This window comes from Lissotriton vulgaris, chromosome 8 (assembly GCF_964263255.1).
Source record: "Lissotriton vulgaris chromosome 8, aLisVul1.2, whole genome shotgun sequence".
In the NCBI taxonomy this organism is placed as follows: domain Eukaryota; kingdom Metazoa; phylum Chordata; class Amphibia; order Caudata; family Salamandridae; genus Lissotriton; species Lissotriton vulgaris.
The window spans coordinates 1,246,702,173-1,246,724,847 of NC_141696.1; the positions used below are offsets into that span (position 1 = coordinate 1,246,702,173).

Here is a 22,675-nt window from a genome sequence, read left to right on the forward strand (position 1 = left end):
TAGTGCAATGTAAAGAAAATAAAAAGGTTCAAACGTGTTCCTTTGTATGGGTCTTAATCTTCGCATGGGTCAAGGGTAATTTCACAATGCATGTTGATTTTTTTGTCATATTTTTATCTTTTATGTAACGCAAATTAATCCACCCATCCATGCTTCCACCCACCCATCCATCCATAACCCATCCATGCATCCATCCATCCGCCCATCCATGCACCCATCCATCCATGCCCACCCATCCATCCAACACATCCATGCATCCATCCAGCATCCATCACACACCCATCCCATTCATGCCCCCATCCATCCAACCCATCCATCCATGCATCCATCCATGCACCCATCCAACACATCCATTCAGCATCCATCACACACCCACCCATCCAACACATCCATACATCCATCCAGCATCCATCACACACCCATCCCATCCCATCCATGCACCCATCCATCCATGCATGCATCCACCCATCCACACCCATCCATGCATCTATCCATCCATCCACCATACACCCATCCATCCATCCATCCATCCATCCATCCACACACCCATGCAGCCATCTATACACCCACCCATGCACACCCATCCATCCATGCCCACCCATCCAACCCATCCATCCATCCACCCATGCATGCATCACACACCCAACCCATCCATGCATGCATACACCCACCCACCCATGCACACCCATCCATGCATACACCCACCCACGCACACCCATCCATGCATCCATCCATCCATCCATGCATCCACCCATCCCAAACCCATCCATGCACCCATCCATCCATGCGCACCCATCCATCCATGCGCACCCATCCATCCATGCGCACCCATCCATCCATGCGCATCCATGCGCACCCATCCATCCATGCGCACCCATCCATCCATGCGCACCCATCCATCCATGCACACCCATCCATCCATGCACACCCATCCATCCATGCACACCCATCCATCTAACCCATCCATGCATCTAACCCATCCATGCATCCACCCACCCATGCATCCATCCACCCACCCATACACACCCATGCATCCATCCACCCACCCATACACACCCATCCATCCATCCAACCCATCCATGCATCCATCCATGCATCCATCCATCCACCCACCCACGCATCCATCCACGCATCCATCCACGCATCCATCCACCCATCCATCATACACCGAGCCATGCATCCATCATACACCCAGCCATGCATCCATCATACACCCATCCATGCATCCACCCATACACCCAGCCATGCATCCATCCATCCATCCATCCATCCACCTATCCATGCACCCCTCCATCCATGCACACCCATCCATCCAACCCATCCATCCAGCATCCATCACACACCCATCCCATCCATGCACCCATCCATCCAACCCATCCATCCATCCAACCCATCCATGCATCCACCCACCCATGTACCCATCTATACACCCATCCATGCATCCATACATCCATCCATCCATCCATCCAGCCAGCCAGCCATGCATGCACAGCCATGCATGCACACCCATGCATGCACACCCATGCATGCACACCCATGCATGCACACCCATCCATCCAACCCATTTACGCATCCATCCACCCATCCATCCATCCAGCATACACCCATCCATACACCCATCCATGCATCCATACACCCATCCATGCATCCATACACCCATCCATGCACCCATCCATCCATCCATCCATCCATGCACCCATCATACACCCAGCCATGCATCCATCATACACCCATCCATGCATCCATCCATGCATCCATCCACCCATCCATGCATCCATCCACCCATCCATGCATCCATCCATCCATCCATCCATGCACCCCTCCATCCATCGCACACCCATCCATCCAACCCATCCATCCAACCCATCCATCACACACCCATCCCATCCATGCACCCATCCATCCAACCCATCCATCCATCCACCCATGCACCCATCCATCCAACCCATCCATCCATCCACCCATGCACCCATCTATACACCCACCCATGCAAACCCATCCATGCATCCATCCATCCATCCACGCACCCATCCATCCATCCATCCATCATACACCCATCCATGCATCCATACACCCATCCATGCACCCATCCATCCATCCATCCATCATACACCCAGCCATGCATCCATCATACACCCATCCATGCATCCATCATACACCCATCCATGCATCCATCCACCCATCCATGCACCCCTCCATCCATGCACACCCATCCATCCAACCCATCCATCCATCCAGCATCCATCACACACCCATCCCATCCATGCACCCATCCATCCATCCAAACCATCCATGCATCCACCCACCCATGCACCCATCTATACACCCACCCATGCAAACCCATCCATCCAATCCATCCATCCAGCCAGCCATGCATGCACCCATCCATGCATCCACATACCCATCCCATCCATGCATCCATCCAGCATCCATCACACACCCATCCCAACCATGCACCCATCCATCCAACCCATCCATGCATCCACCCACCCATGCATCCACCCACCCATGCACACCCATCCATCCATACATCCACCCATCCATCCATCCAGCCAGCCAGCATCCATCCATCCATCCATCCAGCCATGCATGCACCCATCCATCCATCCATCCATCCATCACATACCCATCCATCCATCCATCACATACCCATCCCATCCATGCACCCATCCATCCATGCACACCCATCCATCCAACCAATCCATGCATCCATCCACCCATCCATCCAAGCACACCCATCCAGCCATCCATCCATCCTACACCCATGCATGCATGCATCCATCCATCCATACACCCACCCTATCCGCCATGCATGCATCCACCCATCCATGCATCGATCCTTACAGGCATCCATCCATCCACTAATACATTAATTGAAAGGTAATGTCGCACTGTATATTGTAACCCTGCATCCATCCGTTATACAGTAATAAAAATATAATTTTGCGCTGCCCATTTCATTTTGCCAAGTTGATCCGTTATACAGTAATAAAAATATATTTATGGGCTGCCCATTTCATTTTGCCAAGTTGATAGGAGTCTCGAACCCTTGTTGACCACATCTAAGTCGGCACACCTACCCGCTAGGCGACATCCTCTCACTGTCAGCGATGCGTCCATTTAATCTATATTTGTTTGTAACCAATTCCGTTTTTCATCTCGTCCACTCAAAGCTATATTTGTTTGTAACCAATTCCGTACTTCTTTTTTCCTTTCTAAGTATATTCCGTTCTAAGTTTGCGGAGTAATGGCTTATTTACATTGCATGCGTTGTAATTGCATGCGATGTTGACGCCATCGGTCAGTTGTAGCATGCGCAGTAAAATGCTGCGATGCCCACGACAATGCGATGTAAACGTCCCGGTGCAATAGCACCGCAATGTTTTCCCATCGATGTCATTGGTGTTTCCCACTTGCAGTCATTAGAAATTCCCAAATTATTTCACACATCTATGGCACACGCTTTTGCCTCCTGGGAAGATCTATGTTTAGCAAATATGCATTATAAAGCGCATAGCTGCCACGAAATAGGTCTTCTTTGGGCTAGTCACCAATACGGAGTTAAACCATAAATCATGCCAAAAACACAACATAATAAAGCCAAGGAAAACCTAGGCTGAGAACAACTAAGTTTTTAGCTGCTTTTGGAAGTCCAAATGATGCTAGATTTTCCCTAATTGTGGGGGCAAAGTGATTCTTAGGGCTGGAGCCAGCACACAAAAAATGTCTCCTCCCATTCTGGCTCTTTTAATGCATGGTATAAAGGCCCGATTTGCATCGGCTGAGTGAAGGGCTCTAGTAGGCAGACACTGATACATCAAAGCAGCCAAACTACAAGCCCCTTGCTTTTCCATAATACTATGGGCATTGTACAAGGCTTTGAATTGTGTGTGCAAGGCTTTGAATTGTGTGTGCTTCTCAATAGGTAGCCAGAAAAGAGTAAGGAGCCAAGAAATAGAACAGAATTTGGTAAGACTGGGAGAACGTTGTTCGAGAGGCAGTTCCCAAATCTAAAGCTCTATGTACCGGAAGGAACAGGACTGAGCGTCTCCATATTTGGAAAATAAAACACTGCTGTTTTATGCCCAAAGAACACGATATTACTTTTCCCCATGAAGATAGCAAAGAAACAGAAATGAGTCCCTGATGGTTGGTGTGCATATCTTCAACACAGAGAGACCATGGGCCTGTCAATTCCCACAAACTGCCCCTCAGTCATATGGAGTGTGTTAGAAGTTGGTTCCAACGCATTGGGCCGCCTGGATTTTTTGCTTTTTCAGCACCTAATTGTTGAGCTTTTACTGTGAGGGAGCCTCATAAGTTGGGACTCACCCACAGTGAACTCATAATGAAAGAGACTGCATGGGGATTTTACTGGTGTCCCCCTGGCTAGACCAGGCCACTGTGCAGCAGCTGGAGTAAGGGACAACGGGCTGGTTACACGCAGACACATGTGTACATGTGTGTGCACACGTGTAGGGGCTGAGCAGATGAGATTGCTAGCGTGCACAGCCATGGAGCAGGTGCAGATAGACTGGTGTGGCAGGACTTATGCAGAATGGGGTGGTGACATGAAATAGGCTTTATACAGTGGGAAGAAACATGCCAGGGAAAGTCTGTGTGCTTTAAAGTGTGTGTGCCATTATTCTCTTATGGGGATAGGGAGCACATGTGCTAGTTTTACTTTCCCCAAGGCCTAGAAATTCCAGACAAGCACTAAAGTCCACTGTAACAGGTGTGAGAAGAAGTATTCTGCAGAGTCCAAAGTCACATTTGTACTGGTTTGGGGCATCCAGAACTGTTATCTGAGTCAGCCATAACAAGGTCCTGGCTGGGGGCTGACCTCAGTAGCCTGGATTGATGACCTTTCTTCCCAGAGCGAAGACCTCCTCTCAACAAAAAGAAGATGGGTGGGGCTACAGGCTCATCCATCAGCAGCTCTCACTGGGTGCCAGGCACCAGGCTGCACCAAGGAAGGAAGGCAGCGAGGGAGGAAGGGGCTTTTTCAGAGACCATGTGGCAAGAGACCCTGGACGACGCCATTGTGAACAAACCCAGAGGCTGGGCAGGAAGGAGGGAGCAGGGGCAGTGAAGTGTTGCTGTTTGATAGGACAAACAGAGACTTCCTTCGAGCCCCCTCCTCAAATTTTAAAAAGTGCTTGCACAGGAAGAGAAGCTCTCTCTGGGGTGTGGTCTGCTGAGGCAGAAGGTGCTGGAGCCTGGCGCAATGGGCAGTTGGAAGGATGAGCCCCCTGACTGCCGCCAGGATCCTGAACAGCGCCAGGAGAAGAGACCAGGACCAGTGCGCAGAAGCAGGGGCCTCTGTGCAGGGGGAAGAGAGGCCTAGGAGGAGAGCAGGCAAAAGGCTGGCGCTGGGAGCCAGTGAAGATAGCTTTCTGCAGAGTGCATCCTCTTGGAGACAAGAAGGGGGAAGGAGAGTGCTCCCAGTGGCTGGGGAGCACCACCAGGAGCCCGCCCTGGCCCCTGCCGAAAATGGAGGTGGGGGGAGTGCCTTAGCGTCCCCCGCGAAGATGTAAGTCGGGGAGGGCGACCCCGTGAAGGTGCCCCACGGGATGCCAGGAGCCCACCCTGGCCCCCGTCAACGAAGCCACGGAGAGTCGTCGCGCTCACCTTGAAGCAGGGGGATGGGCCTGGGATCCCAATTTTGACCCCATTTGGTGAGCAGGAGGCGGGAAGCGCCGTCGCGACCCCCGCAAAGCAAAATCTGCGGCCCGGGACCCCATCCCCGGGCCCTAAAGAGGGAGAAGGCCAGCCGGGGAGCACCGTCGCGCTCCCCGTGAAGCAGGGGAAGGGGCCCAGGATCCCAACTTCGGGCCCTATGTGGCGATGAGGCGGCGGGGAGCCCTGTCGCGCCCCTCTCCCCGCAAAGAAAACTCTGTGGCCCGGGACCCCATCCCCAGGCCCTGAAGAGGGAGAAGGCAAGTCGGGGAGCACCGTTGCGCTACCCGTGAAGATGGCCCCCGAAGACTCCGATGATGACCGGGGCCTAAGAACCCCATCCCCGGGCCCCGTGGAGAAGGCAGAGGCCTGGGGAGAGCAGCCGCACTCCCCTGAAGACTGACCAGGCCGGATCGCGCCTTAGAGTCTGCCCTCCTGTGGCAGCACGCAAAGGTGCTGGCCGGGCGGGGAGCCGCAGGGGCAGCCGGGGGCAGACACCTGGGTTTCCCTTCAACGAAGAAGGCGTGCGGGGGTCCTGGGTGTGACCAGGGCCCCCAAACCCAAGTAGTCTGCGCCAGGGGCCCGGGTGGGACCGTGTCCCTGCCAGTGGCATGAGCGGCCAGGGGTGTGCTCCCGAGCGGTAACAAACTCACCCGGGGGTCCAGGTGGGACTGGGCCCCCCCACAGAGGCCGGCAGAAGCCGCGTGAGGACGGCAGCGGCATCGCAGCTCTCCCCAGCACAGTGGGAGAGCTGCTAATGTAATATTCATTGTAAGGAGCCTGAAGCGCCCCATAATGCCTTTGCAAGGCATGGGAAAATCATCGTTTTTGGTGCCTGGTGCCCCCAGAGGAGGGGGGGGTGCCCTCATTTGGGAAAGACGCGCGGGGAGCTGCTGGAGAGGCGCAGCCTCCCACCAGCACGAAGAAAAGTCCCACCCTAAGTGTCCTGGGGACTTCCAAGAAATAACCTCTCATGGGCTCACCAGCATGTTAACACCTTCTGGAATGGAACTTTTGTTCCACAGCTGAGGTTGTATGGAGAAATGCATCAAGGAGTGAAGGGCTGAGTTGGGGATGACTGGAGAAGGGCATCCCCAGGAGGTGAAGAGGTGTAATTGCACCCTTAGTGCATTTACTAGTGTTATTTCTTTTAAAGGGACTGAAGGTCACATGTGTAATGTAAAGTGCCTGTGTAAGGTGATGTCATAAACAAAGTGGGGTTACGTTGCCAGACATTTCTGCTAGGGTGTTTGGCTGTATATGCGTAATCCAGTGATTTAATCTGCGATGCCTTTAGGGGCTGTAATTGCAATGCATTCTAATGATCCACAAATGTGATGAGTACTGTCATTCTAAAGTGATGCTTAAACATGTATTCTTGCTGCTGTGCTTAGGTGAAGAACCCAGATGGCTAGCCCTTTAGATGTAGAGGTGTATACTTCATGGTCAGTAGGAAATGCTCAGTCAGGGTTGTGTCTCACCAAGGCAGGGTTACCTATGAATAAATGCTGGTTGAGATAATGGGGTGGGTCGCCACTGGGATGGTGCCAGTGCGAAGGGCCCTCGCTCCAGGTAATGATCAACTAACTGCATTGGGGGCAGGATGATGTGCGTACATGGGAGTGGTGGTACTAAATCCCACCCCCCCTGCGGGAGGGGTGGAGCTGTGATGCAATGTCCCAAAGTAATTCCAACAGCTTATGTATATTTGTAAATTGGTGCATAGTATTGAGTAGTGTGTGTGCTTAATGTACTCTTACTTTTATAAAGGAAAGTACAGACTGGACACTCAATTATGGAGTGTTATTTCGGTGCACCTGCAAACGGCGAATACTAGCCCACACCACTTCCCTGGAGTAAGCCTCAGACTGCTCTGCAACGCTACCCTCCGAGAGTCAGGCGCTACAATTGGGTGTTTGGTTCCCAGTGAAGGACAAATGTAGCATGTTATTTGTGCAGGCCTCACAAATACTGCCTCGTTTTCCAACAGAGAGAAATATATCATCAGAAGGACAGCACAAGTCTTTAAAGTGATCCCTCTTCAGCAGGGCATATTCTAGAATCCTTAAAAAAAAGACTCATAGATAGAAACTGGAATACTCTTGGAAAACAACAGAAATTGTGGTCATCCAACTGTACGTACACTGTGAGCATGTAACCCTTGGAGGTGAGGGTGGGGGTTCCTGGCAAGGCAGAACACTGGGTGCAAATCCCTCAGAAACAAAGTTTTGGTGGCTCTTGCTGTTAATCAGAACACAAGACACAGACGAAAGAGCTGCCTAAATGTTTTAAGACAGTATACATTAACGTCTAAGTCTAGGTATCAGAAGTCAAAGGCAGCAGGGCTTGCAGATTTCTTCAAAAACCCTTTTATAGCACAGATCCCATGTTCACCTGTTTTACGTTTGCAGGACAAATTCACCAGATTGCCTAAAATAATTTCTGCCTAAGGGTGCTACTTTGAAATGTCAGATCCCCTGACCAAGACCCCACATAAATTGCTGTTTGGGATTGAACTGTCTCTGTGTATTACAATTTTCAGACTACTATTAATAATTTTTTGGGATATTATTGTGAATATTTTCCAGGACAGTTTCTTCAAGATATTGATCATCTCAACCGCTTGATTGTCACTGGAAGACATCTGTTTCCATTTCTACCTGTGTTAATGTGTTAAATACACTTTGCTGTTACTTTACATAACAATTATTAAATTGACTGTGTGGCATTACTATAAATAATAATAAAGGAATTTGTAAAACGCATGGTTACGCCATCTCGGCGTGTCCCCGCGCTGGGTGAGCGGAAGAGACATTAAGCAGCACTAACAGGCCACTTAACACTGACCGGAGAATAAGTATGTCTTAAGCTGCTTTCTAAATTTCACTTCAGAGCATTCCAACCTAAGTTTTTGTTGAGTTTATTCCAGTTCTGGCGAGCCTGGAGCCTAAAAGAGAGACCCCCATTCTGGCCTTCTTCACTTTAGGGATTACCATTAGCTCCGTCCCACTGGACCTAAGAGATCTTCTTGGCACATACCTAGTGACCAGGTCACGCAGGTAGACCGGGCCAGTGTTTTGAGAAATACGGTGACAGAAGCACAAGGTCTTAAACATGACTCTCTCCCTTATTGGGAGCCAGTGCAGTAAGTCCAAGGCTTCTTTGGAGGCTGCTCTCCTGGGCTGCATAAGAACCAACCTCGCTGCCGCATTCTGTAAGACTTGTAATCTACCAAGACCCTTTGCCGTGGCCCCAAGATAAAGTATGTTGCCATAGTCAATGCATGCTGTAATTAAAGCATGCACCATCGTCTTTTTAGCCCCAAGCGGTAGGAGGTCCAATGTTTTATGGAGTTTTTTTAGTACTCCAAAACATTTCCCCACTACCCGCCTGATATGTCCATCATAGGAGAGAGAAGAGTCCATCCATACACCCAAATTCTTTGCCTCGGTACATGGTACAGGGGTGGGGCCCAGATTAGGAGGCCACCATTCTGACGTCCAGCTAGAAGAGGCACCTCCCACCACCATCACCTCAGTCATTCTACCATTCAATTTTAGGCAGTTAGTATCCATCCAGGAGGCAAGCTCCTGCATGCAGGCTGTGAAATTGGGGGCCGCAATTTCCGGTGATTGGGATAAGGAGATCAACAGCTGTTCTTGAATTACTTTTGTACCACGTGTTAAGTACCATGTAAATGTATGGTCTGCATTTTCCGACTGGGTTTTCCTTTTTTAACAAATGATATGTAACGTAACATGCTATTAAAGTAATGTGTGTGACATCAGGAGGGTGACTCTACATGCTCGTATGAAGTCTTTTTGGAATTTTTCAGACAGAATGACTGTTTTTAGGATTACACAGTTGCCCCCTATTGTTTCCTTGTTATAGTTTGTTGTCTGACAAGGGAAGTGCTCACAGTCTGTTCCTCTGTCCATTAGAACCTGCACCCCCCCCCCCCCAACAAATGTAGGACACTAATAGTGGAAGTACACATAGATAAGATCAACACTAGCTCAAATAATACACCCTGAATATAACTTGCCACAGAATAATAAACATGCATGTTACAACACAAACACATTTTGAATTTGGGCTGTAGAAAGAGTTCCATTGTAAAGTTAACGGGTGACTCAAGCTCCAATGTACTATTAAAAATGGAAAAGATGTATACGCACCATTGAGGATATCCTCAAAACCAATGCAGTCATCGTTACCTTTCAAGGAATCTAGGGCAATGTTTGAGCTCTGAAGAAACGGGAGACGCTGGATCTGCAAATGAAAAAATTACAATTTTGTGGCACCAGCCCTCTATATTTCACCGCAATGCAGTCAATCAATGTTAAAAAAGATGCCAAAAGTAAAGTACAATTAAAAAGACAACAATGACAAAAGAGGAAACTTTAAACAAGCATTGGAAATGCAATAGGGCTCGCATTAGGAAAGTTTGAGCTATTGGTCTTATAAATGATTTTTTTTTATTTAGGTGTTATTTTTGTAAATTGCTAAATTAATAGCTTTGCCATTTACAATGCCAATAGTTATAACTTTCATGACACCGATCGCATTTCTAATGCAATATGTGTTGCATTTACGTGACTTAGATGTATTGATATTACAAATAACAATGGCTTTTAATTTTTTTAAATAATTAATACTTAACCCCATGCGCGCTACGCGTTTTCCCGCTGTGCGCTGACTTTTTTTAAATCCCGCGGTTCATGACGAGCTCAGCTCGTCATGAGCGTACGACAGGCGTAACTCATGACGAGCTGAGCTCGTCATGAGCGTCGAAAGGGTTAAATAAAAGTTATTGTAATTTATAATGGCAATAGCTTAAACTTTTGTAAATAACTTTTGTGAAGATTATGTTCAGTGCATAATATTGTGACGAAAATCCAAGAACAGAAGTGAAATAGTAACATCTTTTTGTGACATGTGTAATAAAGCTTGAAACATTGAGAGAACATATTTGAACCAGCTGTTGTTGAATGGTTGCACAGATTGATGGTGTGGTGGCGCGGAATGATGTTGTGGTGGCGACGAGTGATGCTGTGGCGTTCAGTGCTGCTGTGGTAGCGCATAGTGATGTTGAGGTGCCCCTGAGTGATGCTGCTGAGTGATGCTGTTGTGATGCGATAGATAGAGTAAGGGCGATAGATAAGAGGGAGAGCGATAGATAGATAGATAGAGGGAGGGCGATAGATAGATCGATAGATAGATGGAGATAGATGGAGATAGATAGATAGATAGATAGATAGATAGATAGATAGATAGATAGAGAGTGCGATAGATAGATAGAGTGAGGGCAATAGATAGATAGAGTGAGGGCAATAGATAGATAGAGTGAGGGCAATAGATAGATAGAGGGAGGGCGATATAGACAGATAAGGTGAGGGCGATATAGACAGATAAGGTGAGGGCGATAGATAGACAGATAGAGTGAGGGCGATAGATAGATAGAGTGAGGGCGATCGATAGAGTGGGTGTAACTTTTCTGAACTTCGCTTGAACCCCACTAGTGTGTGACTGGAACGCAGGAAAGACCCTGTATTTAGCTGGTGGAATAGAAACATGCGTCAGTATGCCTTACAGTGTGGTGACACCACTTCTATCCCACCTGCCCACCCCCTTATCTACTCTTTAAACCCATTGACTCAAGAGAAAGAAAGAAAGAGAGAAAGGGAAAGAAAGAAAGGGAAAGGAAAAAAGAGAGAAGGAAAGGGAAATAAAGAAAGAGAAAGAAAGAGAAAGAAATAAAAAGAAAGACATAGGGAAAGAGAAACTAAGAAAGAGAGAAAGAAGAGAGAAAGAAAGAGAGAAAGAGAGAAAGAGAGAAAGAGAGAAAGAGAGAAAGAGAGAAAGAGAGAAAGAGAGAAAGAGAGAAAGAGAGAAAGAGAGAAAGAGAGAAAAACAGAGAGAAAGGGAAAGACAGAAAGAAAGAAACAAATAGAAAGAGAGAAAAAGAAAGGAAGGAAGGAAGGAAATGGAAGGAAGAAAGAAAAAGAAAGGAAGAAAGGAAGAAAGAAAGAAAGAAAGACATTGGTGTGGTAACTAGTATGTGCTGAGTGACCGAGAACTTAGATGTCTGGTAAAACAGACACCCACGTGGGCAGCTGGGCCGACCTGGTTTCTGTACACAGAGCTCAGGGGAACAGCCTCAGCAGACTCCAGGTTTCACTGAGGGCATTTCAAAGTGCCAGACTGCATTTTAACTTGGGCTGACGTCATTTCAATTGAAAGGCAGACACTCGGGGAGGAGCTTGTCTCCTCGCTCTACAAATTACTAAGTGACTCTACCAACAAGTCGAAACAAGCAAAAGAAGACCTCAAACACACTTACAGTCACATATCACATCCTAAACAAAAACACGAACACACACACCAATGGAGGTCACCACAGATACCTGAAAACAAACACTTTCTTTCGAAGAGAGACAAGTATACATATACGCATACACAAAAAGTTAGACCGGGATACATACCTATGAGCACAAGCTTGACCTAAAAAACCTGTAAATATGTTGTGTGTCTGCAGCATTGATGACGCTGTAAGTCCACAGTGCCTCTGCGCCACAAAATAAAATGTCTCCTGTACTTCTAAGACTGTTTTCATTTTGCGCCTGGTGCACATGAAAGAGCACACAAAAACACATCAATAAACTTTTGTACACAGCAGAGTTGAACAGTTTCTAATTGTGTACTTTGATCCAACTGAATACTGTTTTCTGAAAAGAGGCCTTTGACGTTATGCAAAAGGGCTCCTGAAAAAGCATCTTTCACTAAAGTGCCCAAATTCTAAATCGGTCCCTCCGCTGCTCTAACCATGATCACCAGCCGGCACCGAAGCTTTAACTGCGTGCGTGAAGCACACTGTGTGATTCGTTTAACCTGTCATTCTTTCATGCACTTATTTATTTGTAGGTGTTTGTTAGTTGATTCACTCATGCATTCAAAACGCTTTTCTGTCAACAGCTTTGCGTGCACTGAAGCGCTTGAGTTGAGAGTCGTGCGCAATACAAGACCAGTGTTTTACAATCCTGGCTACCCCACTCGATCAAAGTGTGTGATCCCTGGTAAATCACCTCATGTCCTTGATTTCGCTTTTCTGTCAACAGCTTTGCGTGCACTGAAGCGCTTGAGTTGAGAGTCGTGCGGCTGTTGAACAGAGCATTTACCATCCCCCTCAGCATGAAAATAATTTAAAAATACATTAAAGCTGTTGCTGTTCTTAAAGTTAAAGCGGCGGCCATAAGTATGAAAATAATTAGAAACGAAGGGAAGAATAGGGAGAGTAAGGGGAGACGCACAAAATAATTTAAAAATACATTAAAGCTGTTGCTGTGCTTAAAGTTAAAGCGGCGGCCATCAGTATGAAAATAATTAGAAACGAAGGGAAGAATAGGGAGAGTAAGGGGAGACGCACAAAATAATTAAAAAATACATTAAAGCTGTTGCTGTGCTTAAAGTTAAAGCGGCGGCCATCAGTATGAAAATAATTAGAAACAAAGGGAAGAATAGGGAGAGTAAGGGGAGACGCACAAAATAATTTAAAAATACATTAAAGCTGCTGCTGTGCTTAAAGTTAAAGCGGCGGCCATCAGTATGAAAATAATTAGATAGTAGGGGAGAGTAAGGGGAGACGCACGGGGAGCAGCAGCCTTTGATGTGCCGGCCGGCCGTGGGCAGTGAATAATTAGGGGAGGAGATATGCCAGAGCTCACGCTGGGGACAGCTTCTGGGAGGGAGGCTGGTGGCTTTGATGCTGTGCACGAGCTTTTTCGCGGGCACAGCATCAAATCGCCCCTTTGGGTAAGCTCTGGATAGGCCATAATATGTCTCGACATCTGCAATGCTTGCGCATTGGCAGAGGTCGAGCCCTAAAAAGGAGCAGTTAGTCAACTAGTGTTTCAGTTTCTTTAGCTTTAATCGATTTTTAGGCAAAATCATAAAAGCACATACATACAATATTTCAAATAAAATCAATTCAATTAATGAACAAAGATATACTACATTCCCGGTAGTGTACATATTGTTTCAATTCGCAAGACAAACTAAAAAACTAGCTAATTTCATATTCCATAAGTTAAATAAAACTGTTAATACATAGTTTAAAAACAGTTAAAATTCATTGCATTTCATAAAAAGGTGTAAAAAAGGTCACAGTAAGAAACATTGACTTGCTAAGACTCTCGACAATTCTCTTAAGTTACATGGTCTTCCTCAAGGCGATCAGAATTCTTACATAAGAAGCCACTGCTTTAACCTCCAGGGCTGTTTCCAATTGCTTTAATTTATAATATGCTGCCTGACATCCTCTTATACCCCAATTTTTAAAGATTGGTTTTAAAAACAATTTTCTGGGTGCCTCAAAATATTTACAGAATAGAATCGAATGAATATTTGATTGCTGTGAACAGCCGCCACAAGGGCACAAGGGCATTTACCCAGATCTTTTGACCAGTCATTACGATTGGGGAATGTTATCAGTCGTAAAAAAGTGTCGGCCCGAAACCTGGTCGGTAGCATTCTCGAAAAAAGACTAGGATCCAGCAATAGATATGGTTGTATGCCAGTATGAAAAATAAAGCCCTGGCCCATTTTAGCAGTGAATTTGTGTTTTACAGAGAGCCATCTTTTATTATCTAAGAAGTCCATGATCATTTTTTTCAGCACCTGTCTTGGGACAAATTCCAAACACAAAGGATCCTCAAAATATTCTACGTGACCAATATCAATTGCCATGGTTTTTACATGTTGTAGCCATTTAATGTTTCTCACTCCATCTAATTGTAAGCAGTCCGAGATGACCTCTCTATTAAGTGATGTTTCTGGGGTGACCCAGATCTTGTGCCACAGGAGGAGTGGGTCAGATTTAATTGTATCTTCTATATGTGCTATGCCCAGTTCCCTGTGGCTAAAAAAAGTACACATAGATTTTGGTGTCGCGAGCAGATAGCGAATAAAATCATTTTCCGTTCGCTGTATCTGGTCGGTTTTAACAAAACCCCAGATGCCCGCTCCGTAGGTGCCAGTAGGGATACACTTAGCTTTATATATTTGCAGGAGTTCTTTGACAGGGCGACCTCCTAACTTCCTCGAGAAATTTATCAAGGCTCCCTTTGCTCTAGTGATCGCCAGATTTCTGGCCTGTACTGCCATAGTCCAGTTACCTCTACTATCAAAATTTACTCCCAAGTAGGTAAAATTAGTGGTATTTTCAATTTTTCTCTTATTCAGGTAAATTGCCTTATTGGATTTTAAGGAGGTACCACATCTCATGGAGTATGTCTTGGAGACATTGATCTCTAGACCCTGCATGCCCATATAATCTGAGAACTTGACCACTGCTCGTTGGAGACCAATGAATGTTCGTGATATAATAGCGGCGTCATCCGCGTAGAGGAGGATAGGGATGGAAATCCCGCCCACCGCCGGATAATCGCATTGGGAGGACTTGAGGTGCCGGCCCACACTGTTAATATAGAGAATGAATAGGAAGGGTGCCAAAATGCACCCCTGCCTTACTCCTCTTTTGATGTTAAATTTGTTGGAGCATGCACCATCCCTCCCATACCTTACCTTCGCGCCTGCGTCCCTGTATAGTTCCTTGATGAATGTTATGATCTCAGACTCCATGCCTACGTCGGTTAATGTCTCCCATAGCATGGAGTGATCTACGCAGTCGAACGTGGAGCTTAAATCCACGAACGTTATAAAAAGGGCTTCATTTTTTGCTTGTGTGTATTTTGCTACTAGCAAGGCTAAATTAAGGCCCTGTTCGATTGTCCCTTTACCTGAGCGGAAACCATATTGAAAATGAGACAATCTGGTTCTCTTCCGCCCACACATGTAACCTATTAAGAACGATCCTGCCTGCCACCTTCATTAAAGCATCCAAAAGGGATATTGGTCGGTAGCAGGCAGGATTGTTCCTGTCTCCCTTCTAAAAATCGGAACCACTATAGCCTCCGGCCAAGTTTGAATAAAGCCTAAGGCATTAACACTATTTAAGACGTTAGTTATAATAGGTGACCATAGTGCTAGTTCCGATTTATATATATATATCAATCGGGACACAGTCTGGTCCCGGTGCCTTTCCGGGAGCACTTTCTTTAATGGCCCTTATTACCTCCTTGTGATCGAAAGTAATCCCCAAAGGAAACACCTCTGGATTCTCTTGATTATCGGTGGGATTATTATGCAGCCTTGTATCAGATCTTTTATACAAATTAACAAAGTGATTAACCCAGACATCTCCTGGTACTACTACATCAATGATGTCAGTGTCTCTTTCCGAAAGGAAGGGAGCATTTACTGCCCTCCAGAATGCAGTGTTATCATTTTTTAGACAAGCTTCATGGAGGCTTTGCCAAATTTCTTGCTTTAGTTCTAACTTCCTGTTAGCTATGGCATCTCTATATGATTTTCTTGCCTCTCTGACTAATTCCGGTGACCTTGGGGATTGATGTAAAACTGATATTAATTTTGTATGGGCCTTTGAGCAATTTACGTTGAACCATCTTTTCCCTTTTGGGGGACAGTTTTTATAAGTAGAGGTCAACAAATTCTTTATCTCGCCCGTGATTACCCCAAAGGATGCAAGGATTTGTTGATAATCTTTAGTTTCAGACAGACAGGTTAACAAATGGTCAAAAACTTTACTGACCAGCCTCTTTAAGAAGATTTTTGGGTCAATTTTTCCCCACTTGATAGTATAACCATTTCTATGGCCTAAAGTTATAGACGTATGATGAATCATCTTTTTAGGTTGTGCCTGTGCCTGAGATGTCAGGGAGAACGCTATTGGGTAGTGGTCACTATATGCAAGATCTAGAGTCTCCCAGGATCGCACTATTAACCTGTGCCTAAGGGACAGAAGGGTAAAGTCAATTATCGAGTTTACCCCTCTTCCATTGAAAGTTGGTGCGAAATCTGCCATTGGGGTACAAAATTCGTTAATAAAACCCATGTCTAACTCATAAACCAAACTATTCAAAAGGTTCCCTATCCCTGAGTGGATAAAGTGGGTCAACGCTTCCTCTCTGTTGTCCTTCAAAGGGCACGTTCCTGTATTAGTGCTAGTGCAAATGGAACTATTAAAATCGCCCAACCACAGGAGGATCAGATCGCCGCCACCTAGTTGCTCTAATGTTTTTATATGCCTTCGTAAATTAAAAATTAAACCATCCCATGAGGGAGCATGGGCATTGTTATAAAAATTTATGATGGCTAGCTTTTTTATTCCGGCCAGCTCACTAAAGTAATTTGATAGTACTCTGCTGAGATAAATTTGAGAACTGTTATGTCGGATGTATTTAAAATATAGGTGCACAAACCACCTTTATTTCTGCAGTTTAAACCATTTTTACTTGGGGTGGCTGGTGTGTTGAAAGTTCGAAAGCCCCTCAAGTGTAGCTCATGTACCAGCCAAGTTTCTTGGAAACACAGAATGTTACATTTAGATACTATATCTTGCCATTCCTGATCTCCCATTTTATTCCTTAATCCTGCGATGTTCCATGAAATAACTAATTGGCTTTTGTGTGTAGCATCTACAATGTTACCTACCCCTTCCACTGAACTATTTGCATTAGTTTGATCGATTTTCTTGCTTGCTTTCTTGTTGCCTGAGATTGGGAAAAGTCCACAATCCCTCACAATTTTATCACTACCTGACGGCAGTCAATCGACCCCCTCCATCCCCATTAATGAAGAGAAGCTATTTGAGGTAGCGACATTGAATATAGGTGGCATATCAAAACGGGTGTTGCAGTTTCTTGGTCTCCGTGGGTTTCCCATCCGTGAGTTTCCCATTAGTAGATATCCCTCCCTCAATCTCCTGGGAACCAGTCTCGGATGTAGTTTGATACCCTACGATCCCTAAAGTTTATGACAATTATATCCCCCATCACATCCTTCGGTCTTTTTACCACCCAGTCCAGCCTTCTGACATGTAGAATTTCACTATACAAATTGGGCGGTAAAGGTCTATTAGCTCTTAGCCAATACATGGCTTTGTTTTTAAGAGTCTGATAACTTTCAAATGATCCTGCCGTCAGCGGGGGTACCCCAGTAAGGACAATGACAAAGGGTTCAGCCTCCGGTGGAAGATCTATGTGCTGAACGGGTCCTATGATCTCTCTCTCTTTGTGGGTATTCTTCTGATTCTTGTCCTGTCTTTCCTGGTTTGTCAATTTGTTTTGCATTTTTCTGATGTTCTTAATGTTTCCCCAGGGATGACAGGGTTGGGAGCTGGGTTTCTTGTATTAGTGCCCGTAATAGTTTTATCCTGCGTTTTAGGCGGCAGCTTTCTGTTAACTACATTTTCGGGGGCATTTGACACTGCCGTTGTGTCCACTACAGAGGGAATGTTTCTTTGTTTTGCCATTTCTTTCAGTAGGTTAGAGTTGGCAATTTCCATATCCGAGATAGAACCTATTTGCTTAGTCATGTTTTTAACCCTCTCAATTAAAGGCAAAAGCAGCGATCTAATCAGGTGTTCAAAGTTTTTCATAAGAACTTGCTCAAGATATGTTATAAGATGACCCTGAGTGGATTCACTTGTTTCTACGTTTATGGGTTTAGTAGGCATCCTATCAGCTCGGCAAGTTTTAGCACGGTTTCCCTTTTGCTTTGTCCCACCTCTTTTTCTTTTCATGGGAATGGGCGGCCCTGGTTGTTTAATACTAGTTGGCTTTTCTACAGCCTGGCTACTAGGAATTGATATTAGCGAGTCTTCCGGCGGGGAAAGAGATATAGTTTCCAGGTTAATTTCAGAACTATCAGAATCATGTTGATACGCATAAGATACTGGGAGATCCTGTAACTGAGGGGGGATGCCTATAGTACTAGGTAGTTCAGGGCGGGTACCAACATGCGTTGGGGTTTGGACTGATTGTATGGTCCCTATGGATGAGCGTTTCCTCTGTAGTTCTTGAGATATACGTCGCTCAGTCAACATTATTTCCTTCTCTAAGACAGAGCTAGCCCTTGTGATAAATGCGTCCAAAGTCCCTTGCACAGATCCTCCTATAGAAAATCTGTGTCCTACGCTCGGAATGTCAGACATGGTGTGTGTAACAATTCCACCACGTAAACCTTAGATGAATATTAAAGAGGCTTACTTCCTAATTCTGTATTGGTATTGAAAGGGGGGGGGGGGGGGGGACCCAGCCCAGCCCCGGACGGCCACAGACGGCCCGCCCTTTGCCCGGCGCTACCCGCGCGCTATCGCGAAGCGGTGGGGGGGGGGGGGACACGCTGATCTTTATGCGCCTCCTGGCGCGGTAGACTGATGCACTGCTTCCGGCCGCAAAGGGTGCTGGGAGTTGGAGTCCCCTGGAGCACCTGGACCCACTCTCCACACAGCGGCCGCACTCGGGATGACAGAGTGTGCAGCAGCGGGAGGCAGGCTAGCGCGGCGACTACGGCGTCTCAGACAACAAACCAATTGCCGCAGGTAAGGTCGCGGCAATTCCGAGTATCTCCTTTGAAAGTTCCCCGCTCTGCAAGGGGTCACACTGATCTTTATGCGCCGCCTGGCGCGGTAGACTGATGCGCGGCTTCCGGCCGCAAAGGGTGCTGGGAGTTGGAGTCCCCTGGACCCGCTCTCCACACAGCAGCCGCACTCGGGATGACAGAGTGTGCGGCGGCGGGAGGCAGGCTAGTGCGGCGACTCCGGCGTCTCAGACAACAAACCAATTGCCGCAGGTGAGGTCACGGCAATTCCGAGTATCTCCTTTGAAAGTTCCCCCTAGTTCAACTAGTGAATATGCAAATATTCTTAAGTTAAGGTGAGAGTCACTAACAGGTGGCCAGATCTATACCTTCACATTCAATATTAGTCTTCAGATGTAATACTAAAGGCAATGGCGGCACACACAAAATTACATAACTAAAATGAAATCTAGAAAACATGGCAGAGGCTGCTAGCGAACGACTAGAAAGTATGGACTTGTACAAAGAAAGCGTATTGTTTTTGCCAAGTGGGTTTAGACAAACCCACAGAATCGCAATGAAATAAAAACCAATAAAGTCAGTAATACATGAAAATCAGTAGAGCCGAATACAAAAAAAAAAAAAAAATACACTAAAGTGCTTTATAAATCTATTTCCAGTCACTAAATTGGTTAAAAACGTGTGTCGACAGAAGCAGCACTAGAGCTTTATTGTCGTATGATACGCATGGCCACGCATGAATTATGTTGAAAAATCATGTTGTTTGTTTAGTTACAGATTGTTGAAAATCAGGTGCTTCATGTAATCTATCAATAGATTAAATGCCAGGCAACTGACCCTCAGTCCTGATGATGATCCCATGTTTTTACGGGATCGAAATGTCGTCAACATACACTCTGACCCAGTACACTATACTTTGGAGTATTTTTGTTTTGGGTACAGTAGTGTTTTGCCTTTAATAAGAAGTGACATAAAGGTGTGAGAATAATGTTGGTCAGTTTGTTTGCCTGTATATGTCTTTTGTCAGTTTTTAACACCTGGTTTTCTGTGCATTATTGTTTTTTTTCTCATTGTTTCAGTTCATAGTTTCTTTGCTCTCTGGTTTTTGAAATTATTCTGGCTGGGGTAATTCACATTTTTGATCGAATTGTGGTAATAAAATTGAAAACTCTGATCACTGAATCGGTTTATGGAACTGATTTGTGTATCCAGAACTATATTCCATGTTTTGTTGCCTCTAGAATTACTGAAGTACCCTTTGTCCCTTATGATTTTTGGGTTTCCCTCGTGTACATATACTTGCTTATTAAATTGTTCTCATTCTTCTTGTGTTTTATCTTTTAGGACACTGCTGATTTACCATCCTTTTGATTGGATGACTTGTATCCACTGCTTAAATACAGTAATTCAAAAGGGCGCATATTTTCTTACTCTCACATGGAGCCTCCTTAAATTCCTGACCCTCATGCTCTGTGGTACTCCATCTGACCCTTCAGCCTGCCCACTGCTTCCCCACACACTGCTTTTTAAGCATTTAACACCATCCAAACTCTCAACCCCCCCCCCACACCCACCCATGTTGCACAAAGGTGGTTTTGTCTATTTGGAGACTGTTTAGTGCAACCCCCCCTTTTAAATAAAGTCACACAATATTATTTATTAAAGGCTTCTCCTAAGCTAAGCTGGAACAAGTAATATGGTAACTTAAAATGTCAGTGCTCATGGTTGAAGATCCCACTATCCCAATTACAGCCATGTGCAAGAAGAACTTTATTGTTAAAAAAAGAAAAGAAAAATGACTATGTTTCTTGGTATCAGACAACATTAGAAGGAGTCCCTCATGACCCCTCATAGTTTAGTTTGAAAAGGTACAACATACCTTCTACACTTGCCTTATGGTTGGGATACAGGCAATAAATGCATTCACTGTGAGGGTCGTCTGTGTGAAGCCTTTTCTTAGAGCAGGTGGAACGGGGTCTAAAAGACTCTTATCTCCTTATCTGACATGGCTATGCCAGTAAGAGCTAAATCAGTACTGAAGAAGAAGAGGTTGATTGAAGCAAAGAAAACTTGTCTAAAACCACTGAAGTAGTAGATGTGGCTGAGCATATCTCAGAGGAGACTCCCCAGCAGAATGTGCGGTAGAAAATCAGAGGTTCTAAGGTTCTCTCAGCAGTGTGAGAGGTCCTGATTGGTTTAGGATTAAGTTTGGGTCTCTTTTACAAAACAATAGATATATGCTACAGGATTGAAATGGGCCTAGGCCTGGTTTCCGGTTTGTATTAGCTTCGCATTGCTGTTTTGATGAACCAGGAACTCCCATCTCAATGGCGGGGAATGATTCAAGCATGTGAATCTATAAAAGTTCCAATTCTGGAGTCAGAACTTTATTGTCAAAAAACCAACTGACTGTATGTTCCCTGGTGCCCGACAACAAGCCTATCTCACTATACACACAAGGAAGTACATGCTATTGAAAAGGAAAATCTGATGAGAACTAACACGTACTGCAGAAGCTCGCACTGAAAAGAGTTTGTGTGGAGGCCGGCACAATTTTGTAAACATAAGCTACAAATTCCTCTTTCTGAATATATTCAGAGACAATACCTGAGATTTTACCAGCTAATGCATGTATCTTATACTTAAATTGCCACTTCAGCATGCATCTCCTGTTTTAGTGATGAGCCCCCTCCTTCCTGATCTTTAGAGCTGTGAAGTGGCTTCATGCCATTTAACACTTCATGCTATGTTTGCCATTTAATCTACAGCACTTTACATGCTAGAATCTCACCCCACACTTATGTGACTCTGCATGTCCCAAAATGCAATGTGGTCCTGGCTTAAATGAATGAATGACAGGTTTTGTAACATGCATAGCTACTACAAGGAGAGTTACAGGGCAAGGAGAAAAACAACTGCAGATTACGAGAAACCACATCACAACCTGAAGAGCCAAGTCTTAAGTAGGCCAGTTCATCTTCGAAGCTACTCATCTTAACTGGGAGGCGGTTTCAGGCTTGCGCTGCTAAACAGGAAAAGGAAGAGCCCCCTTTCATAGTCTATTTGATTTTGGGGATCACAGCAAGTGAACTATGCAAGGAGCGCCAGGCCCTCGTGCGCTGGTAGTGTATAAATGTGTTAGATATTGCGGACGGAGTCCTAATAGGCCCGGTGTTCAAATGCGACAGTCCTAAACAAAATCCTTTTATTAATTGGCAGCCAATGCAAAGCAGTAAGATGCTGGGAAATTGATCATGTTGAGGAATTTTTAACAGCACATGTGCTGCTGTATTTTGTACCCTCTGCAGAAGGTTAATAAGAAGTGCAGATAAACCTAAATGGAGCAAGTTTTCATTGCCCAATCTGGACATATTCAGGGCAGAAACCACTTATTTCCTGGAGTGCATTGGTAGAAGGAACAGTAATTTCTCCAAGGACCTGAGTAAAACAAAACAAGATCTCACCATTTGTTGATCAGAGGTTGAAATGATAAATGGTAATCTAATTTGATTCACAGATTTCTAGCTGCCGGGGC

At 45.5% G+C, this 22,675-nt stretch overlaps 1 protein-coding gene across 1 annotated transcript in view; it reads right to left on the reverse strand.

The window, feature by feature from the left end:
* POMP (proteasome maturation protein) overlaps positions 1-22,675 on the reverse strand; it is a 57,686-nt gene that overhangs the window by 13,268 nt on the left and 21,743 nt on the right. Inside the window, exon 5 of the mRNA XM_086933457.1 lies at positions 9,858-9,951. Within this exon, the coding sequence (XP_086789583.1) occupies positions 9,858-9,951 (94 nt within the window). The remainder of the gene's footprint in view (positions 1-9,857; positions 9,952-22,675) is intronic.